The 19,791-nt window shown below is 41.0% G+C and overlaps 1 protein-coding gene across 3 annotated transcripts in view; it reads right to left on the reverse strand.

Moving 5' to 3' along the window:
* GORAB (golgin, RAB6 interacting) overlaps window positions 1-19,791 on the reverse strand; it is a 72,676-nt gene that overhangs the window by 27,925 nt on the left and 24,960 nt on the right. The window contains exons 5-6 of one of the 3 annotated variants that reach the window (XR_014244827.1): window positions 14,424-14,716; window positions 12,026-13,030 (exon numbers count right to left, since the gene is read on the reverse strand). The exons of 1 other annotated variant lie outside the window; for it this stretch is intronic. Coding sequence is in view for 1 of the 2 variants with exons in the window: in XM_082392715.1 (XP_082248841.1) it covers window positions 14,620-14,716 (97 nt within the window). In the remaining variant the exon portion in view is untranslated. Of the gene's footprint in view, window positions 1-12,025; window positions 14,717-19,791 lie in introns of those variants that run through there. One more of the 3 variants, XM_082392715.1, reaches the window with a different exon arrangement.

Raw genomic sequence — 19,791 nt, forward strand, 5'->3', positions numbered from 1 at the left:
TTTGTGTTGTAGAGAAATGCATGGCCTTAGTTCTTAAAAACCATGGAGTTAGCATTGGAAAAATTCGGGCATCTGTTCTCAGTTTTGCTGGGTGTGGGTAGGTGGGTATGAAGGGAAGGTGTGGAGCAGAGAACAGATGGAGAGCTCTCCTAAATAGACACCACGATGAACATAAAGGTCTTTCCAAATCCTGAGTCCTCCACTTGAACACAACAGACTATTATCCAGAGTAACCAACCATGGCTGAAGACCTGAGTTGGCTCCGATAACTGTTCCCTGGGAAATCAAATGGTATTTCCAACCTCCCCACCTAGAAGTGGTTTGTTCAAGTCACAAGAGGAGGCTACAGCTGATTTCCATCTTGGAGGAAGGAATTGTTCCTGTCAGCCTGCCTGCCTGGGATTGCAGCTGAGCCATATTTAGCCTCTAAAGCTAGATGTTTTAGTGCCTGGCTCTTTTTAACTGGCATATGTTAAGAGCTTTGAATTAACAGGTGCATAAAAACTGTCAAAACACACTTAAATCTCAAGACAGACCATCAGTTGTATTAAAAAATATGGTGTTACATAAACATGCACTCTCAACACATCCAGCATATAACAGCTTGGAAAGTCCTTTCTCCCTGCAAGCAACCCAGCAATGTTAATCCATCCCATGAAACAAAAGGCCATGGTCCTTTAACCTCTTGATGGAGGATGGTGTGTGTGTTTGTGCACACGCACGCGTAGGTATTGGGGGGATCAGAATCATGCACAAAGTTTTCCCTTCTGCAACTGAATCTTCTTTCAGTTTCCAAGATCCCCATTTATAAACTAATCTAATTGAAAGGAAAAAGAACTCCCAGAGCTCTGGAAGGCACCCTTGAAATTGTTCCTTTTAAGGAAAATAAATTTATCATGTAATATGGTGAAATTTAAATTAAAATTATCACAGGGTGGCCGAGAGAGAAGATGCATCACTTAAAGCTGCGTGAATTATGTGTAAAAGACACTACTTGGTTAAAATAGGTAGAATCAAGTAAGATCCAGTACTTGATCAGAGGATAAGCAGAGGATAATGTTTGCTTCCATGATATTAAGTTCCTTTATTATATTTGTAAAGGCAATAGTTATGTATCACGAACTCTAAAATTGGCATGAAAGAACCTGACATTTCTGAGTTAATTACTTTCTTGCACATAATGTGTACCATAGAGCATTTTAATTTAATCAAATTAAAAGTTTAATATGACCTTGGCTCTGTGTTTCATAGTGACATCTTAGATTCAGCACTAGGCCCTCATCTACCAAATAGCTGGGTGACCATATCCAAGTCAGTTACTTTTTCAAAGCCTCATTTATTTTTTTAAATTGTAATATGAAGGTGGATAGAAGTGGGATGGGAGAGAAAGTCTCCTTAACATTCATTTTGGTTCTAAAAAGAGTAAAATCCTATGATTACAACATTCTTCCTGGACTAAGAGTGTCACTTCTAGATACCCCTGTGTAGAATACTAGGGCCACTATACTGAAATGATGAGGCAGGGTATTATTTGTTTGTTTATCTTTTTGTTTTTTCTATGTCCTAGCATTTAAATTGTTTATGTTTTTGTTTTTTTCATTTTTAATATACATTCCAGAAGGCTGTCAAAGATCAGACTTCCCAGAAAATAGAGTCTGGGATGGAGACATGTGTGCCGAAGTTTACTGGAGAGTATGCTTGAGGACAAGGGCTGTTAAGTGGTCAAGGAAGCAGGACTGGGTAGGGAGAGCCGTTGGGTGTGATACAGACACAACACAGGCCTCAGCCAATCTTATTTGGCGTTCTGGCCCCAGTTCTTCCCAATTGAGGCATGGGGGCCTTTGTACCCCCATAACTCTTAGACTTTGGTTCCAGGCTGCCCCCCCAGGAAGGGGGCACAAACTTTGGCAAGACCACTCTCTTTAGCCTAGGGCAATTCCTGAAGAAAGAATCTCCAGTGAGCCATTAGCAACCAACACTTTCCACAGCTGGGGGAAGGGGTGCCTTGATCCTGAAGGGGTCATCTGGGCAGTGCACCACTGTGACCATTACAAAGACAAATATAGGATCTGTTCTCATCGTTCTTATTGTAGCTTCTCTCCTACTAGATGTATGACCTTAGACAAGATGCTTAATTTTTGTGCTTCTTAACTCATGCTTTGCTCATTCCTAAATTGTGGATAATAACAGAACCAGATAAAGTGATAATGAAGACAAAAAGAAATAAAATTTTCAAGCATCTAGCAGAATGCCTGACATGTAATGGGCTCTCTTTAAAAGTGAGTTTCACCTTCCTCTCTTATCAAATGATAATCCTTTTTTCATGTCTAAGGATAGTTTCAAAAAATAAGGGAGATCTAACAAATAGCAGACTGTCCTTGAGGTTAGTCCACAGATGGAAATGTTGTCGTGTTGTAAACTGCCTTGTTCCACGAGGAGTGTTGACATTTTGGATCAGGGTTGTGCTTTCTGCCCCTGGAGGATGTCACTTTTGTCAGAGGAAAACAATCAAATGACGTAATGCCCTTACCCCACCACCACGTCATCCCATTTCAACACCATCCCTGGTATTAGCATTACTCAGCATTAACTGTTAATACATTAGGGATTGAGATAGGAAGTATCCTTCAGAAAGGCTATTTCTGCCCTACTTATACATTCATTTGAGAGGTTATCACTAAGCAGCCTGCCAAGTTCCTCCGACATCAGTTTATTAAGCTGCATAGGGTTTGGATAGGATAGAACAGAGGTAGACAGAAGCATCTAATTATTTTGCCAAATCCCCTTTAAAATATGAAACCAAGCCAAGAGCAGATAGCATGCACAGTTCCCAACACTGTTTTCCCATTGGGAAGGTGTTAACATTATTGTTATTGTTTTATCCTTATTGACTGGCAAAGACAAGTTCCTTTCTGTAATGAGTATGGAGGAGAAAGGGTTTTTGCCGAAAAGAACTACATTCCAAGAAAGATCAAAGCATGGGTGTTTCATCTGATACACGTTTCCTCTGTTTGGATACTCAGCCCTGCAGCCTGTTTTGAAATTCCTGTGTGCATGTCAAATAGTCAGGGCTTGTTCCTCTTTCTTGCTCACTCTCTCCTTCCCTCCTTCTTTGCCCACAGGGGTTTCCTCCTGGCTTTTCCCCTGCTCACCACCAGCCCGTCTGATGTAGCTACCCCAGCAGACCAAAGAAGGAGATGCGATGTTGTACAATCAAACCCTGTTGGTAAATATTTTCATTTCAGAAAAGCTAAAAAACAATTGTTATTTCAGAGGTTGAAGGGCCAAGTCCAGGAAGGAAATTCCTGAAAAGGGACCTGGTCCTGGCATTGATGATCTCTTTAGCTGGGAGATATTTTTATCTTTGAATATGGAACAGGAAGATCATTTTCTCTAAACATTAGAATGAAACCAAATCTTGACCAGCCTGCCAGCAACTTATAACAGAAAAGAAGAAAATTACTTGAGTCCTAACCATGGAGAAGTTAAAACCATAACAATAAAACAAACTAAAAAGACCCAAACAAACAAAAACCACTTTTCATTCCATTGTGTGAGCTAAACAATCCCATCCCTCAGGGTGTATTGGTTTTTATTTTAGTTTATTTACATTTGGACATCCTTTTTGCTTCTCTTCAAAAGAGGCTGAGGTGTCTTAGGGATGGAGATTAGGTTTTCTAGGTTATTTATATTAGCAGTTTTCATTGTGCCATGTTGATGATTATATAAGACGTCAGGTATTTTTTTTTTTTTTCATCTTTAAAGAAAGTTTGGAACAAGTCCCTGAGAAACAGTATTCAATTAAAACTCTATTCATATTAACTCTTCAGTTCTGCTAAAAAGAGATGATCAGGGGCCTCATAATTGATTCATACCTGACACCTTGTCAAATTTTAATGGACAGTGTTTATATAGCACTAACCTCAAAGAAAACCAAGTCTTGTGCTGAATTAGGCAGCCCTGCAGGGTGGGGGGTTGAATGCTCCCAAGACTGTCAGTAAAGAGTGGGATGGAGGTGTGAAGGGAGGGGCTTGGAGGTGATGTGGCACATTCTAAGCATCTCTCAAGATTACCTTGGAGCCTCTCACTTTCTGCACCCTCACCCCCTTACTTGCCTTGCTTTGCTCAGCCTACCAACTCAGCCAGGCCTGGTGACTCCCCTGCTGCCATGAGCAGCCTACTGTTTGCAAATGCCAAGTCCTCCCCCTCAGCGGCCAGTCATTTATCCACATGTTTCTATCTCCTCCCACCGCTTTCGGACTTGGATAAAACAGTACACCACAGGCCTACTACACATACTATACCTACGGTGGCATTTGACATCCTAGCAGCCGCCGAGATGATGTAATCCAGAAAGGTGGGGAGCCCCACCCCATAGGGCAAACTTCAACCAGTGAGAAAGGGAAAGAGGTGGGAGCTGGCCAGATAAACTTCCTCTTCTTCCCCATACCCATGGACTGCCCTGAAGCATTACAGTCTATCTGCAGAAGTGGCTGCTGGATATACCAGTGCTGCGACCAGCTACAGCTCTTCACCATTGTGGCAAAACACTGGCCAGTGCATTATTGCTTCCTGTTCCTTCCTTTCCTCCCTTCCTTCTTCCTCACTCTTTCTGACTTCCCAAGCAAAGCATCACCAGGGAACCTTTACCTCAGGATCTGTTTCCCAGGGGGCCTGAGTAAAGACCAGAGGGCAGCATGAAGTCCTCTGAGAAACTAGTCTTTTCAGCAACCCTCATGGACTACTGTCTGAATCTTAGAAAAAGTGTGTAAAAGTAAGAAATCCCTCTGAGGAGTTTGGAATGCTAGACAGCCTCCTTTAAGATCTTGGTAGCAGAGGGTCGCACAAATACACATCTATGAGGGCAAGCGGAGGAGAGGGCTCTCCACTTGCTCAGTGCAGGACAATGTGGGCACAGGGTGGCCCTCAGGGGCCACTGGGTCCCTCAGTGGCAGCAAGTAGCCCAGCCTTAATAGTTGTGATGACAAGCTTTGCGGGGAAATCACTAAAGAGAAATAGACAGAGGAGCAGAGAGTATGGTGGGTGGCACATGGTGGTTTGAGAGACCTTGTTCAGAAGAATTTGAGAGGCTGCTCTTCAAAGTTTTAGAACTATTTGGAAATTTGGGAAAGGGGAGTATTGAGGGAAGGGTTAAAAGTTCTGTAATACAAGATGGACCAAAGCAAACTTTTATAATGCAGTTGCTGAGCTAGAATGACTAACTGCATTATACATGAGCTAGCCACAGTGTGATTACTATTTGCTGTGTACCCTTGCCATGTTTCTGTAGGGCACAGTGTGACACTTGTGAGGTCCATTTACTAACGGGATGTACCATGACTGGCTCTACATTATTATTTGTTTTCCTGCATCCTAAGCCAGTAATCAATCCATGAGATATTCCATTTCCCTTAGAAATGACCATGCATCACCATGACATCAAGCTTTCTTGACTAAGTCTTTTAAATTGTGTACTCAAAGCTAAGTGCTTCTCAGATGATAGCTCTGGGTAAAAGGAGGTAGAGAACTTGACACTTGAAAAGATAATATGTTCTAAGGTTACAGCTCCTTATTATAAGTTCTCTACTTATAATGAAAGGCAGCTTCCAGATACTCTCAAATTATGCTTGAGAAATTATTAGTAATTATTAAGCTTGAGAAAAAATGACTACAGGAAAGAGCAAACAATACAACAGCTAAGTAAGACTGAGGACAGAACCAATGACTTTTTCCCTTAAAACTTTACCTGTGTCACAGTTTCTAAGTCCAGGAAAAACTGAAGGGTCTGCCCAGTTGATTAGCATATGTGTCTGTACCCCAAAGAGACTAGTATAATATAGTTATAGTCATAAACACATTCCCCATAACATAGTTTAAAAAGCTCAAAAGTCCATACCAGCTATACTCATCCAATTTCTATTTTGGGATCTTATGATTTTTTTCCCCCTAATCCTTTCTTTGAGTAGTTAGAGGAATGATGACTATTTTAATTTTAAGATAAAAATAATGAATAATAAAAATAAAATTTCAGAATTCCCACATGACACAAGATTTAAGGTTCAACATGTATGTTATTGTCAGTAGATCTATTACTACTGCTTTCTTCTAGTTGATATTCAACTGTGACACATGTTCGTATACACATTATTATGGATACACAAAAGTAAAAAATGGATATTGTGTGTTGCTGTTCATTTATTGCCCCTTCTCTCATCCACCCCCTCCCCACCTATCAATATACTTTCTTTTATTCAATCCGGAGATCAAATTTTGTTGATTTTCACTGATGCATCTCCAGTATCATAGCACTTGCAATATGGTAGATATTCAAGAATTACACATTCAAAGAATGAAATTTATCAAAGGAGATCACTCTAATGGATTAAATCTCTTAAAACCATCTCTTCTTCTGAGAAATCTAAACAGGGTTTACTCTTAAGCTACACACTAAACTATATGAAGCACATAATTTTGAGACCTAGTATTTATTCATTTTTGTTACTTTACCCTGAATAGTACATCTGTTAATCAGGCAAAAAAGAGGCCATATGTATAATCATAAGGTGGGAGCAATTATATACCTTTTCATAGAAAAAATGTACACAGCTTCTGTGTGTGTAACGGCATTATTCCTCCTCCTCATCAGCATGATTATCCCCATCTTCATCATCCACTGTGGGATAACAATCACCACAGAGAGATGTAGGGAACGAGGCAAAAGGTGATGCCCAGAAGGAAGCCTCAGGAGACAGTAGAATAGGATGTACTAAAAAAAGCACCAAAGTAGGAATCAGGAGGCTGGGGTCTTTGATAAATTGCATTACCTCTTGATCCTCCATTTCCTCAGCTATAAAACAGAAATCATAATTGCTGTGTCAATCTTAACTGATTGTCAGGAATATCCAAGGAAATCAGTGCTTGAGAGCTCTGACATTCTATATGGCTATAAAGTGCTATTATTATTCATGTAACAATCTATTTAGGAGATAGCAAGGCATTAGAATCAGATGGACATGAGTTGAAATCCTGAGTCCTTTATACTAGAGCTATATGGTCTTAGATGGGTTACTTCATTTTTCTGAACCTCTTTTCATTTTTATATGTGGCTAATCATACCTGTTAGAGTGGACATAACAATAAATATCTGCCAGGTTGCTAGACACAGCACTTGGGTACCTTGTCCATGTAAGCCTGATTTTGAAATGTGATCATTTTACATGAACAGACATTTGTGGAGGATTTTGTCTCAAGAGTTTGACAAATTGGACCTTGTCATTTATTTAGTAAACAAATGGAAACTTTGTTGCACTATTTAAAATATATAATGCAGGCTAAATTAATTTTCCTGAAGATGAGGCTGTAATCTGCTTCTTACTGGCGATGTGACCCAGGAGAACCCAAGAAATTTCAACCAATTAACAGTACCTTGGTCACACGATGCTCACAAACAGAATCATTGTTTTCCATCAGATCTCAGCACTCAGTAACTAACTTAAGCAGCAGTTGATATAGAATATTAAAATAGCATCAGTCAACTGGAAAAGTGAATTACCTGTGATGAGTCACAAACCATAAAAGTAAGAAGGTTTTACTCATAAAAATGTTTACAAACGGTAGATAACATAATAAGGGGAGATAATTCAAATCAAATTTTAAAAATAGATAGAAGACTGGAAATAGACACACATAAAGCTTTTTCCCAAGACCACTGGATTTGGTGAACAAAAACTCTCAAACCTACTTGACCAGTTTACCATGGTATGAAAAAGGACAAAATGACCCTGGTGTCTTTTCTTTCAGTGTTATTGTTCTATTTCTGATGAGACTTGAAGAAGAAAGTCATTTGTTAATAGAAATAAAGCAGTCATTCAAAGGTGAGACCATTATTGATGAGACAGCAATAAAGAATAAAACAATCATGAGAAAATATACTAAGGTCAAAACCCAAGGTTTAATAAAAAACAAATATGAAGATTTTCCATGGATAAACAAGAGTCAAATGAAAAGATGGGCAGCTAGAATTTCCTGCACCAGATGATTATAGGTCAAAGAGTAAGAGAAGGAGAAAGATGAGGCACATGGGCGCAGTTGTAGAGGCCCCCTGGGACAGCACTGTGGAATGCCAGCTGCCAGGTGATAGCTGTTGCCAGCTCTTGGGCATTAGGCTGAAATCTAGAACTTCCATTCCCTGCTGTCTGACGTAAAGCTCTCCTGTATCCACCATCAGATTCTGCCTGGTCCTGACCTCCTCGCTAAGACATGTGCAGTCACCTGTGTCCTTGAGTCATCCTGGACTCTTCTATTCTCTTTTGAGGCTGAGTGCAGCATGTTTTTTTTAAAAATCCTCATTTTTTCCCCACTTTTCTGGTTGGAAAAAAATGTGAATAGAAGAGAAGTAAGAATGGGTGGAAAATGGGGAAGGGCGTTAGACCTGCTTGTAATCACGGGTGCCTTGTTAGGACTGATTTATGTTTGTCCAACTTAGAAAATGTATTTACCAAAACAATCCAGTCCTAATTCATAGAGCTATGAAGTTTTTCACCCTCAATCTGACTTAAACTACTAACATGATTTAAACTCTGAAATGCACACATTGCCCAAGGCAAGGATTTAAGGTGAGAGTCAAGTTGGCAGTCTTTTACAAAGTATACTTTCTCACCCCCTGTCACTTCTCTAGTTACCAGATCTTTCCCAACCTGTCTGGACCTTCTGGGGCTTGGGCATAAATCAGGAGAAATGTGGTTGGAAATGGCTTCCTTTTCTTCAAAGCATCAGGTACCCACCTCAAGGCTGCATTAGAAATCCATAACAGTGCATGTGGTTTCCGTTATGCCATGGGAAATCCTGTCTTAACTGCTCTAAACTGTCTCTCCAGTGTATGACATCGCAGCCCAAGTTGATTTAAAAAATTCTGAAGTCCTTGGGTTAAAATCAAGAAGGGATCTTCTAGGCTCTCAGATCTAGTTTATTATTCTGAGAGACACAGAGAGCGTGTGCTTGTGATGTATGTATGGTGCCTTGGCATGGTCTCTGAAGAAAAGATCGTGCTATGAGATTTCTGGACTCTAAATACCACTGTCCTTTTGGGACTTTAGAACTCCTCTGAGGCTGTTCCCAGCCTGAGCCAGAATGGTCACGAGAGTCCTGGGAACAAACATAAGACACGCAGCCTTGAGGCAATAGCGATATGTTCACGGCATTTTTTCCTTTCTTTTTTCTTTTTTTCCTCTCTTTCTCAATCTTCCTTCCTCTCTCCCTTCCTCTCTCCTTCTCTCCTTCCCTTCCTTCCTTCCTCCTTCAATACCTTTATTATTGATTGTTTAACTTTTATTTTTGAGTTTTATGGTATATTTTTCAGAGGGCTGGGCAGGTGGAAAAGGTTAGTAAATGATACATATTTGTCAAACGCCTTCTTATAGTTTTCTTGTTTTTTCCAAGATGGTTATTAGTTTTACTGTGTTGCTGCTTCCAGCAGTGGGGAGTAGCATTGAAGTCCATAGACAAATGGGTTACCTGCCATGATGAATTGATCTTTATGTGCCATTGAGAGTCATCTAGTCATCAGATAGGAGACCAAGGACTCAGAAGAAAACACTCATCAAAGCGAGTATACCAAGAGATATATGCACAAGCCCTGTCCTCCAAAAATTACAGGCTAGTGGGAAAAAAAAAAACAAAAAAACGAGAACCAACACTTACTGCACACTGATTATTCATTAATTCATTTAATACACATTAATTGAGAACCTGCTCTGTGCTAGGAACTCTTCTAGGTGCCAAAGATAAAGCAGGGAACAAAAGAGACAAAGCTCTGACTTACTTTGTAGTGTAAGGGACCAGGTACTCTGTATATATGACTTTATTTGATGTTCCTAAGAACTCTGTAAGCTAGATATTATTATTTCCAGGTTACACATGAGAAAATGAAACTGCAGAGAGGTTAAATTACCAGTTTATTAGGGAAAGGTCCCAGATCTCCAACTAAGTCTATTTGATTCCAAACCCTATACACTTTCTATTATCTCTCATGGCCTTCAGAGGCTAATGAAATCATATGAGATATCACAGGGCAACGCAGACTAGCCTAAGTACCAGAGGAATCCAGATGAGAGAGACCTGGGAAAGCCTGGAGCAGCCCATGAGAGTTTCATGGAGGCATCTAGTCTGAAGGGTAGAAAGACAGAGCTTAGACAAGAGAAAAGAGGGGAAACAGAGCACATTGAAGGTGCATAGGCACATGTGTGCGCCGCCTGGTTAAGGACAAGTAGAAATGGCCTAAATGAAAAGAAAGATTCTCATAGGAAAAAATTTGGAGACAGAGCTAAAGAGACAGAGCCACAGTATATGTCCTCCAGCTCTATTATTGCTAAAAGATTTTTTACCTTTTCAAAGTTATGATTTCCTTGTCAGTGAGATAGAGGATAATCATGGACATGTTTTTAGATGACTTCAACAATGACCAGCTAATAGGAACATTGGTTAATTGCTGGACAAAGGGTTAGCCCATGATTAGATTTCTACCCGGGATATATTTTTTAATACCCACTCAGATTCTTCTTTGGGCGGGCTTGGTGTTCATATAACTGGATACATGAGTATTTAGCCAATAAAACTGGTTGAAGAATGTGAGAAATTTATCTAGTACATGAAGTCATTGTTTCATATTTGTCTGAAGCTCCCAGCGGACTCTGAACACCAGATTTTCGTTCCCCTCTGCTTTCCACATTGCTCTTTCCCATGAGGAGATTCTTTTGATATCAGCATGGGGTATATGGAATTCTTTGGGGGTGAAAGGTGTTCTTTCTATTATAGTAACTTTTTAGTTAACTAGTTCATTTCCATGTAAAAGCTGCTATTGATGCAATAAAATAAGAAGGGGCATATCAGATTTGTTTTTAATTTTCCTCTGGTGGGGCAGAGTTGCTGAGCAAATTTGTTGAGCAGCTGGAATGGCTAAGGTCACACTAACTTTGAAAAAAGAAGGTCCTGACATCAACATATCCAAAGATCTGAATAATTCTGGGCTGCCTCCAATTCTGAAATCCACTTCTTCAGGCTGTTCATTTCTTCCTTTCTTTCTCCCACACTGGTTTCTGACTTTTCCCCTTTTCCTAATGAACCCAATACTACGTGGATGTTTTAATTTTGCCTGCTCTAATGCAAACAGTTCCTATGGTATAATCTTTAGGTCAATTTTATCAAGTATTATTTGCTTGGTCGGTTCAGGAAGAAAAAAATCACATTCTTCTGCCCAGATCTCATGTAATTGCATGAATTCTCTGATTTAGTTGGCTCTGCAAATCTATCCCAAGGTGCATTGACTGCAGAAATGGAAGGGAATTCATTATACATTCCCTGTTGAAATAGTGACCTGCAAATAATGACGGGGAAATCAACCTTGATCGCTGTGCTTTCGCTTTAGTCTAATTTCTTCTGAACTTTAGACTGTAACTTGTTTTTTGGCTGGATAGCCCCAGGACATACTGGAGTCTGACCAAGGGGGTGCTGAGACCTGGATTTTCACACCATGAAGCTGGTAACAGTTTTGACTTCAATGCCTTGAAAAGTGGGTGATTTCAATTGCCCTGTTTCCTTTCAGGGGAAAATGCTTTCTTTGCACCTAAACAATCTTCCGGTGCTTTTGACTGACAAGCATATTGTTATGATTATGACTGGACTTCTTGACTCCTGCAGGGATAGCATTTAAAACTGCCTGAGACTGGCACAAATCAAAATATTCATCAACTTAAACTATGTCAGCTAAAATGGAAAAGCCAAAATTGTAGTGTTTTATATCATGTCAGAAGTCCATGAACACAGTGTAAGACTGCTTAACTCTTTCCCTGCCTAAAGAAAATTGTAGCACATAATAGAAGGTATCTGGATACTTTTTCAAAATTATATCTGTCATGTAAATGCCTTATATTTCTCCCCTTAGAGTATCCATTGATTTTGGGGGGAGGGCTTATTGGTTCAATTAACTCTTTTTTTTTGTTCCCATTCATTGATTCTTTTTTTTAAAAAAAATTTATTTATTTACTTATTTATTTTTGGCTGTTTTGGGTCTTTGTTGCTGCGTGCGGGCTTTCTCTAGTTGCAGAGAGTGGGGCTACTCTTCATTGCCGTATGTGGGCTTCTCATCACAATGGCTTCTCTTATTGCGGAGCACGGGCTCCATGTGCGCGGGCTTCAGTAGTTGTGGCGCGCGGGCTTAGTTGCTCCATAGCATGTGGGATCTTCCCGCAACAGGGCTCGAACCCATGTCCCCTGCATTGGCAGGCAGATTCTTAACCACTGCGCCACCAGGGAAGTCCCCATTGATTCTTCAATGGATGCTTTTGAATCCTGTACTCTGCAGGGCACTGTGTTTGCCTTTGTGGGGAGAAACTAAGTTCTTGCCCATGGTTGCTTGTCCCATTAGAAGAGAGACATATCCCTAAATAGCTATGAAATGAGTAGTCTGGTAGGTACTACATGATAGGTACAGATAAGCTGCCAAGATAGTTTTGGAAAGGTGAAGTCACTTCCACCCAGAGAACAGTAAACTAGACATCTAAAGCGCTATCTGTCCAACCTCTTTTTTTTCAAGAATTTTCCTTTCTTCTGTTGGGCATGGGCACTTGGCAGTCTTTGTAAAATGGGATTCTGCCCTTCCCTACAAGTACTCTCTCAGCTATTGTTGCTTGATCATTGACCACACCGATCGATCCGTTCCATTAGAATTCATATATTAGAACAAGAAGATTTCAGTCTCAGCACAGTAGCAGGAGGAGTTCAAATACAGGCCCTATCTACAGAGGGGCCAGAGAAAGCCATGGCGTAAACAGAGCCAACATGAAAACAGAGAAAGCTTGGTTCAGATAGAAATTTAGGTCCTTGGTGGCTTCGTGAAGCATGATTACTTTTCTGTCTGTCTCCAATCCTTCCCACTCCTTCTCTCAGCACCTGCATTTCATTCAGGGAGCGGGTGGGCAAAAATGGGTTGACTTCTATTACTTACATCCCAAAGACCCCTTTCTAATGCAGAAGACTGTAAGAAAGGAGAAAGATGGGTTTGTCATTGAACAAAGAATGAGAAAGAGAATAGGAATCCTAGTGTAGCAGGATAATATTTTTATGTATTAACAAATGTGTTTTTCCCCGTGATTTCCTGTTACCCTTGACCCTCCCCCACCCGGGCAGCCAGACCATGAGTCATTCCTTGCCTCAAGGGAGGGTTGTCACAGCAGAACCAGAGAACAAAAGAGACCAATTCTTGGCTTTCAGAGTTTAAAAAGCTGAGCTTCAGGCTTCAGACAAAAAAGATTTGGAAGAATATTAGATCAACTTGAGCCAATATTTTCCTGCCCACGTAAAATAAAAATTCCCCTGGCTGGGAGACAAGAGGCCATTCTAAAGCAAAGCAAGAGGGTTAGATGCTGGTGACTCCCTGAAAGGGACTCTTGCACTCTATTCTGCCCCCACCCCCCACCCACAGGCTGAACCCTGGCTTAAGCGTGGGTTTTTCAGGTTCTGAGAACAAGGAGACCTATGCCTTATTTCCAGGTTGGAAGGCAAAAGATGGCAAACTTCCCAAAGATCCCCTCTACCCAGCATTGTGCCAGAGATACTGCCCGGCACACCTAGAGCAAAAGGGTATGGGTTGCCTCAGAGAATTTTCCATGGTCCTAGAGTGGCAAAGGAGTTGTGAGCCTAAAATTTTCTTTGGTCCTGAGAGGTACAGAAATGGCCAAGAGGAAGCCAGATGTGGAAGAATCCCACAGTCTGGTGCAAGCGATGCTGAAGATGTAATCCACATGAATTGAATACGAGGGACAAGTGGTACCATATACGACTTAAGAGGATGCCAGCCTGGACAGATAACAACCAAGAACCAGACCCTAAGACAGGCAAGGGCAATTCTGGGAAAGTAGCTCAGCTTCCCTTTGGGTAGCGATCTGAATCTAACCCACAATTCTTTGCTCTCTGCACTGAATACTTCCTCAAATGAAGGCGCTGATCAGGTCGTTTAGGCATCATTTAGATATGGCACACACCTCCTTAGATGGGACAGAGTTTCTGCTAATCACCTTAAGGGAGGCTGACCTCCCTCATGGCCAACTTGTATTTCGTTGCCTCATATAAAAGAAAGAGCTCCTGATTCAATCTACTGCACCATATCGATTATTTATTGCTGTGTAAAAAACCAACCCTAAAACTTAATCCCTTTAAAACAAAAATCATTTTCTTTGCTTCTGATGCTGTGTATAGAACATAAGAACTGCCCCTCTGATCCTAGTCCGAATTGCTGACCCACAGAATGGTGAGAAAATAAAATAGTTGTTTTAAGTCACTATTTTTTTCTCAAAGACTTATTTGTTGAGGCATGTTTATACAGAGTGAAATTCACCCTTTTTAAGTGTATAGTTTTATGTAAGCCATACCTGATTTAGATGATATTTAGATGAGGTTGGACTTTAGACTTCAGATGCTGGAATAAGTTAAGGGTTTTGGAGCTGTTGGGATGGAATTTGTTATAACAGCATCCCAGTTCTTGCTACATATACGTGTATTAGTCAGCTTGGGTTGCCATAACAAAACACGATAGGCTAGATGGCTCAAACATTAGAAATGTATTTCTCATAGTTCTGGAGGCTGCAATACCAAGATCAAGGTGCCAGCTGATTTGATTTCTGGTGAGCATTCTCTTCCTGGCTTGCAGATGGCCATCTTCTTGCTGTGTCCTCATATGAGGGAGAGGGAGAGAGAGAGAGAGAAAGAGAGAAAGAGGAAGAGAGAGAGAGAGGGAGAGAAAGAGAATATGAGGGCTTTCTGTTGTCTCTTATGAGGACACTAATCCTATGAGATCAGGGGCCTACCCTTAGGACCTCATTTAACCTTAGCTACCTCCTTATAAGCCCTATCTCCAAATAGAGTTACACTGGAGGTTAGAGTTTCAACATACATATTTTGGGAGGACATAATTCAATCCACAGTAGAGACATTGGGTCACAGCTCCCTGACATATACAAGAGAATTGAATTCACAAAAGCACCACCAGTTCGAACTAAAAGAGACTAAGACTTTCCAAAATGAAAAGAGACCTCTGGACCCTCAAGTTTCTATGGACAGGAAGCAGGCTGAGAAAGCTACTCATTTGCAAACATGGGTCATTTCTTCTGGAAAAGGGAAGAGATCTCTGAGTGTGCAGGCTAGAATTGTGAACTAGGGTGCCACTCCCAGAGAGCAGAACTAGGCTCTCATTACGTTCCCTGGCCCCAGAAGAGGGAGACCTGACAGCATATCTCAGGCTAGATTTCAGAATGCCTCCTGTTTGCCTCATGTTCCTCTTCTTTTTAAAAGGGAATGTCTACTGAAGCTATCCTGTTCTGTCTCACCCCTGTACGTTGACATGTGGTCAGGACAGGTAACTTTTCATTTTAGTTCATAGGTCTTTAGATTAAGAGGAGCCACGCTGGAGGAGTTACACCCGAGGAGCCTCATTGTGTGGCTGAACCACACTGACTCCATTCTGTCAGCTCCATCTTAGGCCCGCAGTCCTACCCCCCCCCCCCTTTCTGCATCACTGAGCTCTAGCCTCCTCACAAGGAATGCACCCAAGCCAGCTAAGTTCCCTATCGACTTTTACTCTTGCCTTCATCTAATATGAAAACTGGAAGAATGCCTTTTGCTGATGCAGATGATTAGTGATCATGAGACCCCCCCAGGGGTGGAGGCAAGGAAAACCTCCTGGTTCCTGTCAGCGCAGACATACTTCTCCCTAGTAGTCAGATTCTGTTTTTAGCTTTGACCTCCTTAAATTCCCCTGTGCCCTTTTTGATGGTACAGAGGGAAACTGTGAATGTCTCTGGATCATCATCAGCTTGATCCTGCCTGTATGTACGTTACCATAATAAACTTCATAATTGCACTTTATGGAGTCACCTACTTCAGTTCTAGGTCTCAAACTTTCTTAGTTTGCAGGAATATTGTTCAATATATCAGCCTTGCAATACTCGTCCATATCTGGACTTGATCAAAGGATGAGAGCCTGAAACCAGACTAGGAAGGGACTTTTAGGGGAGGCGGTGAGCACATTTTGCATGTGAAATGGCTGTGACTTATAGTAGTGAGGGGGAGGGTGCAGACTGTGGCTAAATTGTTTGCAAAGATGGCCACAACAGTTCCTCCCTTTTCTGTATGACTGACCCTTTTCAGAGTGCCTTTCTGTTCCTCCCATCAAGATGTAGAGTACATTTTGCCACCACTCGAATCCGGGCTAATTTTGTGGCTTGCTTTGCAGTGGAATGCAGCAGAAGTAAGGTATGTGACTGCTAAGCCTGGGTCTCAAGAAGCTTTGCAGCTTCCACCCTTGCCATCTTAGAACCCCGGGATGTCCATAAATAGAAATTCATGCTACCCTCTTGAGGATGAGACTAAATGGAGAAAAAAGCCCAGGTGACAGGCATCGCCAATTGCCAGAATGTGAGTGGGGCTTTCTTAGATCATCTAGCCCTGGGAAGTTACCAAATTACTGCAACCACATGAGTGCTCCTCAGCAATCACAGTGAACTTCTCTGCACAGCCTAGACCAAAGTATTGCCCCACAGAATCATAAGCAAATAAAAGTGGTTGCTGTTTTAAGACACTAAGTTTTGGGATGGCTTACTATGCAGCTACAAATAACTGGTATATGTGGCCTGAATGGCAGACTTGGTTTCTTTTCAGGTTGGAGTAATTTTCCTCAAATGAAGATTATTCCAGCATGAGCAATAAAGGCTTCAGGGACTCATTTCTCAGCTCATGCAGTAGGCTATGATTTCAGGATTTCCTCAAGTCCTCTCCAGGCAGTAGCACTATTCTCACACCTGCTCTCTGATGCTTGAAATTCCTTTAGCTGGGGGTTAAGATTTCCACTACACAAATTAAAATACATTACTTTAAAATATTCCTTTACATTAAAATGCAGACACCCTTGGGAAAAGTAACCTACTGACTTAAAGTTTCCCCAAGATGTAAGTAACCGTTGTCTTGGTCTGTCTGGGCTGCTATAATAGAAACTTGAAGGACATTTGGTCTTGTCCAAAATGTCCATAAGAGACACTTGGTCCATAAGACATTTGGTCCATGCCAAAAGGTCCTTGATATTTGGTCCCATCCAAAACCATTTGGCATGGACCAAATATGCTCATAGAAGTTTTGGACAGGACCAGATGTCTGAAAAATTAACAGAATAGCATAGACTGGGTGACTCATAAATGACAGAAATTTATTTCTCAAGTTCTGGAGGCTGGGAAGTCCAAGATCAAGGTGTTGGCAGATTCTGGGTCTAGTGAGGACCTGCTTCCTGGTTCAGAGATGACTGTCTTCTTGCCATGCCCACACATGGTGGACGGGGTCAGAAAGTTTTCTGGAGTCTCTTATAAGGGCACAAATACCATTCATGAGGGCTCTACCCTCATCACCTAATCACTTTCAAAAGGCCTTGCCTTCTGATACCATCACATTGGGGGTTATGGTTCAACATATGAATTTTGGAGGGGCACAAGCTTTCAGTCTATAGCAACTGTATTCAGATCTTTTCTCAAGAACAGGTTTTGAGAGTGAGAGCACTGGTCACAAGAGGGCCTAGACTATCTAAGATAAATTGTTTGCATAGCATTTTGTCCAGGGTATAGCCTGAGACAAAATTCACTGGTATAGGGAGACATTAAAGTCCACAAAAAATCTTGTCCTCTGACTTTGGTTCAGATTTTTAACTATCTTCCAAAGTGATACAGAATCATAGAAACATGGAGAGACATCTGGCAGTAAGATACCTACCTCTGTCTGCTGGGCTTTTCAGGGCATCCGTCAGAGTCTGGAAATTGTTTACCCCACTTTACAGCTACTGGGTATCGCACTTCTCATCCTAGTGAAAGGCTCACCTCCACCATACTGTGGGGTTCAGTGAGTCACTAGCTCTAGAGTTCTCCCCGTCTTCCACCAGCAGCATAGCAGTAGGGAAAGGAAAGCTGACTAGAAAGGTGGAAACGTTTCTGGACCTATGTGACACTGGGGCCATGTCTACTGGTAGTTTCTGAGGGAAATGCATATGAGATAAATGAGCCAAGATAATAAAAATAACTCAGTGGGGTTGCTTCAGTTATTTTTCAGTTATAAAAGCCAGGTCTAAAAAAAAAAAAAAAAAAAAAAAGCCAGGTCTGAGCAACTGTAATTATAGTTCTACCAGACTGTAGTTCCATATATACGGCTATGAACTTTCAAGTCTGTTTGTGTCTTAATTACTTGGTTTTTGCTTGGCTAAGAAAATTTGAAATGGACAATTCTGGGTTTTAAATTAGGTGAAGGCTCTGGTGTACAGAGCTTCAGGATGCGGGGTACAACTAATGGTTACATGTAATGTACATATGGCAGTGTAACCCTACAACTGAAATAAGAGCTCGTGAAATGACTCTTCTAACTCCCATTATTCATTTGCTTAGAACCTTTTCCCTCTAAGAGCGCGATACTTTACATTGCAAGGTTATTATTTCACTCCTCATATGAACCTTTGGCCTAGTGACTTATCCCTTGAGGCATGCTATAATCACTGAGAAATGTGTTCTCTGTCACGTCTTATTGCTTAATTATGGCTCTATTTTAGATGCCTAGAGTCATTTGGCTTGAAAAGACCTCTCTTACGTGTGATCTTTGAACATGCATCCACACTGTCATCCTTGAGTTCACACCAATCTGTCCCATTTCCATCTTGTCCTGGCTTGGGCAATAATTATTGTCCCCTGGTTCAGCAACATCTTGAATTGCTGTAATGAGATATTATATTTATGCTCTTCTCCACATAAGATACTATCAACCCTTTGTCGGAAAGGTATGTGCTTAAAGTTCATTTTTCCAATGCTTGATTTTTTTTTTAACTGATAAATCCCAGTGGGCCCCGTTTTAAATCATGTCCTGCAAACACTTCCTTTCACTCTTGTTCTGGTGACTACAATTTTGTAGCTCAACATCTGGACACGTTGTCTAGCAGAGTTTTGTTGTTGTTGTTTTTTTAGTTGTGTATGTGTTGCTCCTCAGTGCTAAAGGCAAACTGAGATATGGCAGGTCCTAAATACATTCAGAGATTGCAGAACAACTGTATAGACTCTTTAAAATTAGAACTGTTCTAAAAATTTGGGACTTCTGGAGAATGCATCACTGGTCACTTATTTTGCTTCCCATTAATAATACATGATGTTCTTTTATCAGCATTTGTTTTATGCATGTAAATCTTAGTCCTTCAAGCAGACTACAAGCTTCTTAAGGACAAAAGGCAGACTGTATACCTCTTATATAGCTCTGCATATATGTAGTTACACACAGCTGTTTTTTTGATCAACTGCATGAAGAGATGATGTTGTATTTTCAAGACAACTGTTTGGGATTAGGAGCTTGCAAAAGTAGCCTGACATTAAGGTAAAGGCAGACTGGAGAATAGTGTCCTGCTTCATCCCTCCAGAGAGTAGTTCATGTCTGGCCTGGGATAGATCTATGTTGAGAAGGGGTATAATTACCCTGGTACAGAGAGGCCCCAGGTCTTGTCTGGCAGACTGAGTTATATCTATCAAGGACTTTTAAAATGCTGACTTAGCTCTCAGAAATACAAAACCCAAAACATCATTTATAAAGGTCACTGGGAATGGCCTGGGTCAGAATAACTTGAGTTCATTTTGTGCCAATGCCTCAGAAGAGGAAGCTGCTGAATACTTAAAGCTCCTTGAGAATACTATGTTGCCAAATCCAAACAAAGAATGAGAGAGGTTTATAGCTGAC

The sequence above is a fragment of the Balaenoptera borealis genome (genome assembly GCF_965194805.1).
Source record: "Balaenoptera borealis genome assembly, chromosome: 1".
In the NCBI taxonomy this organism is placed as follows: domain Eukaryota; kingdom Metazoa; phylum Chordata; class Mammalia; order Artiodactyla; family Balaenopteridae; genus Balaenoptera; species Balaenoptera borealis.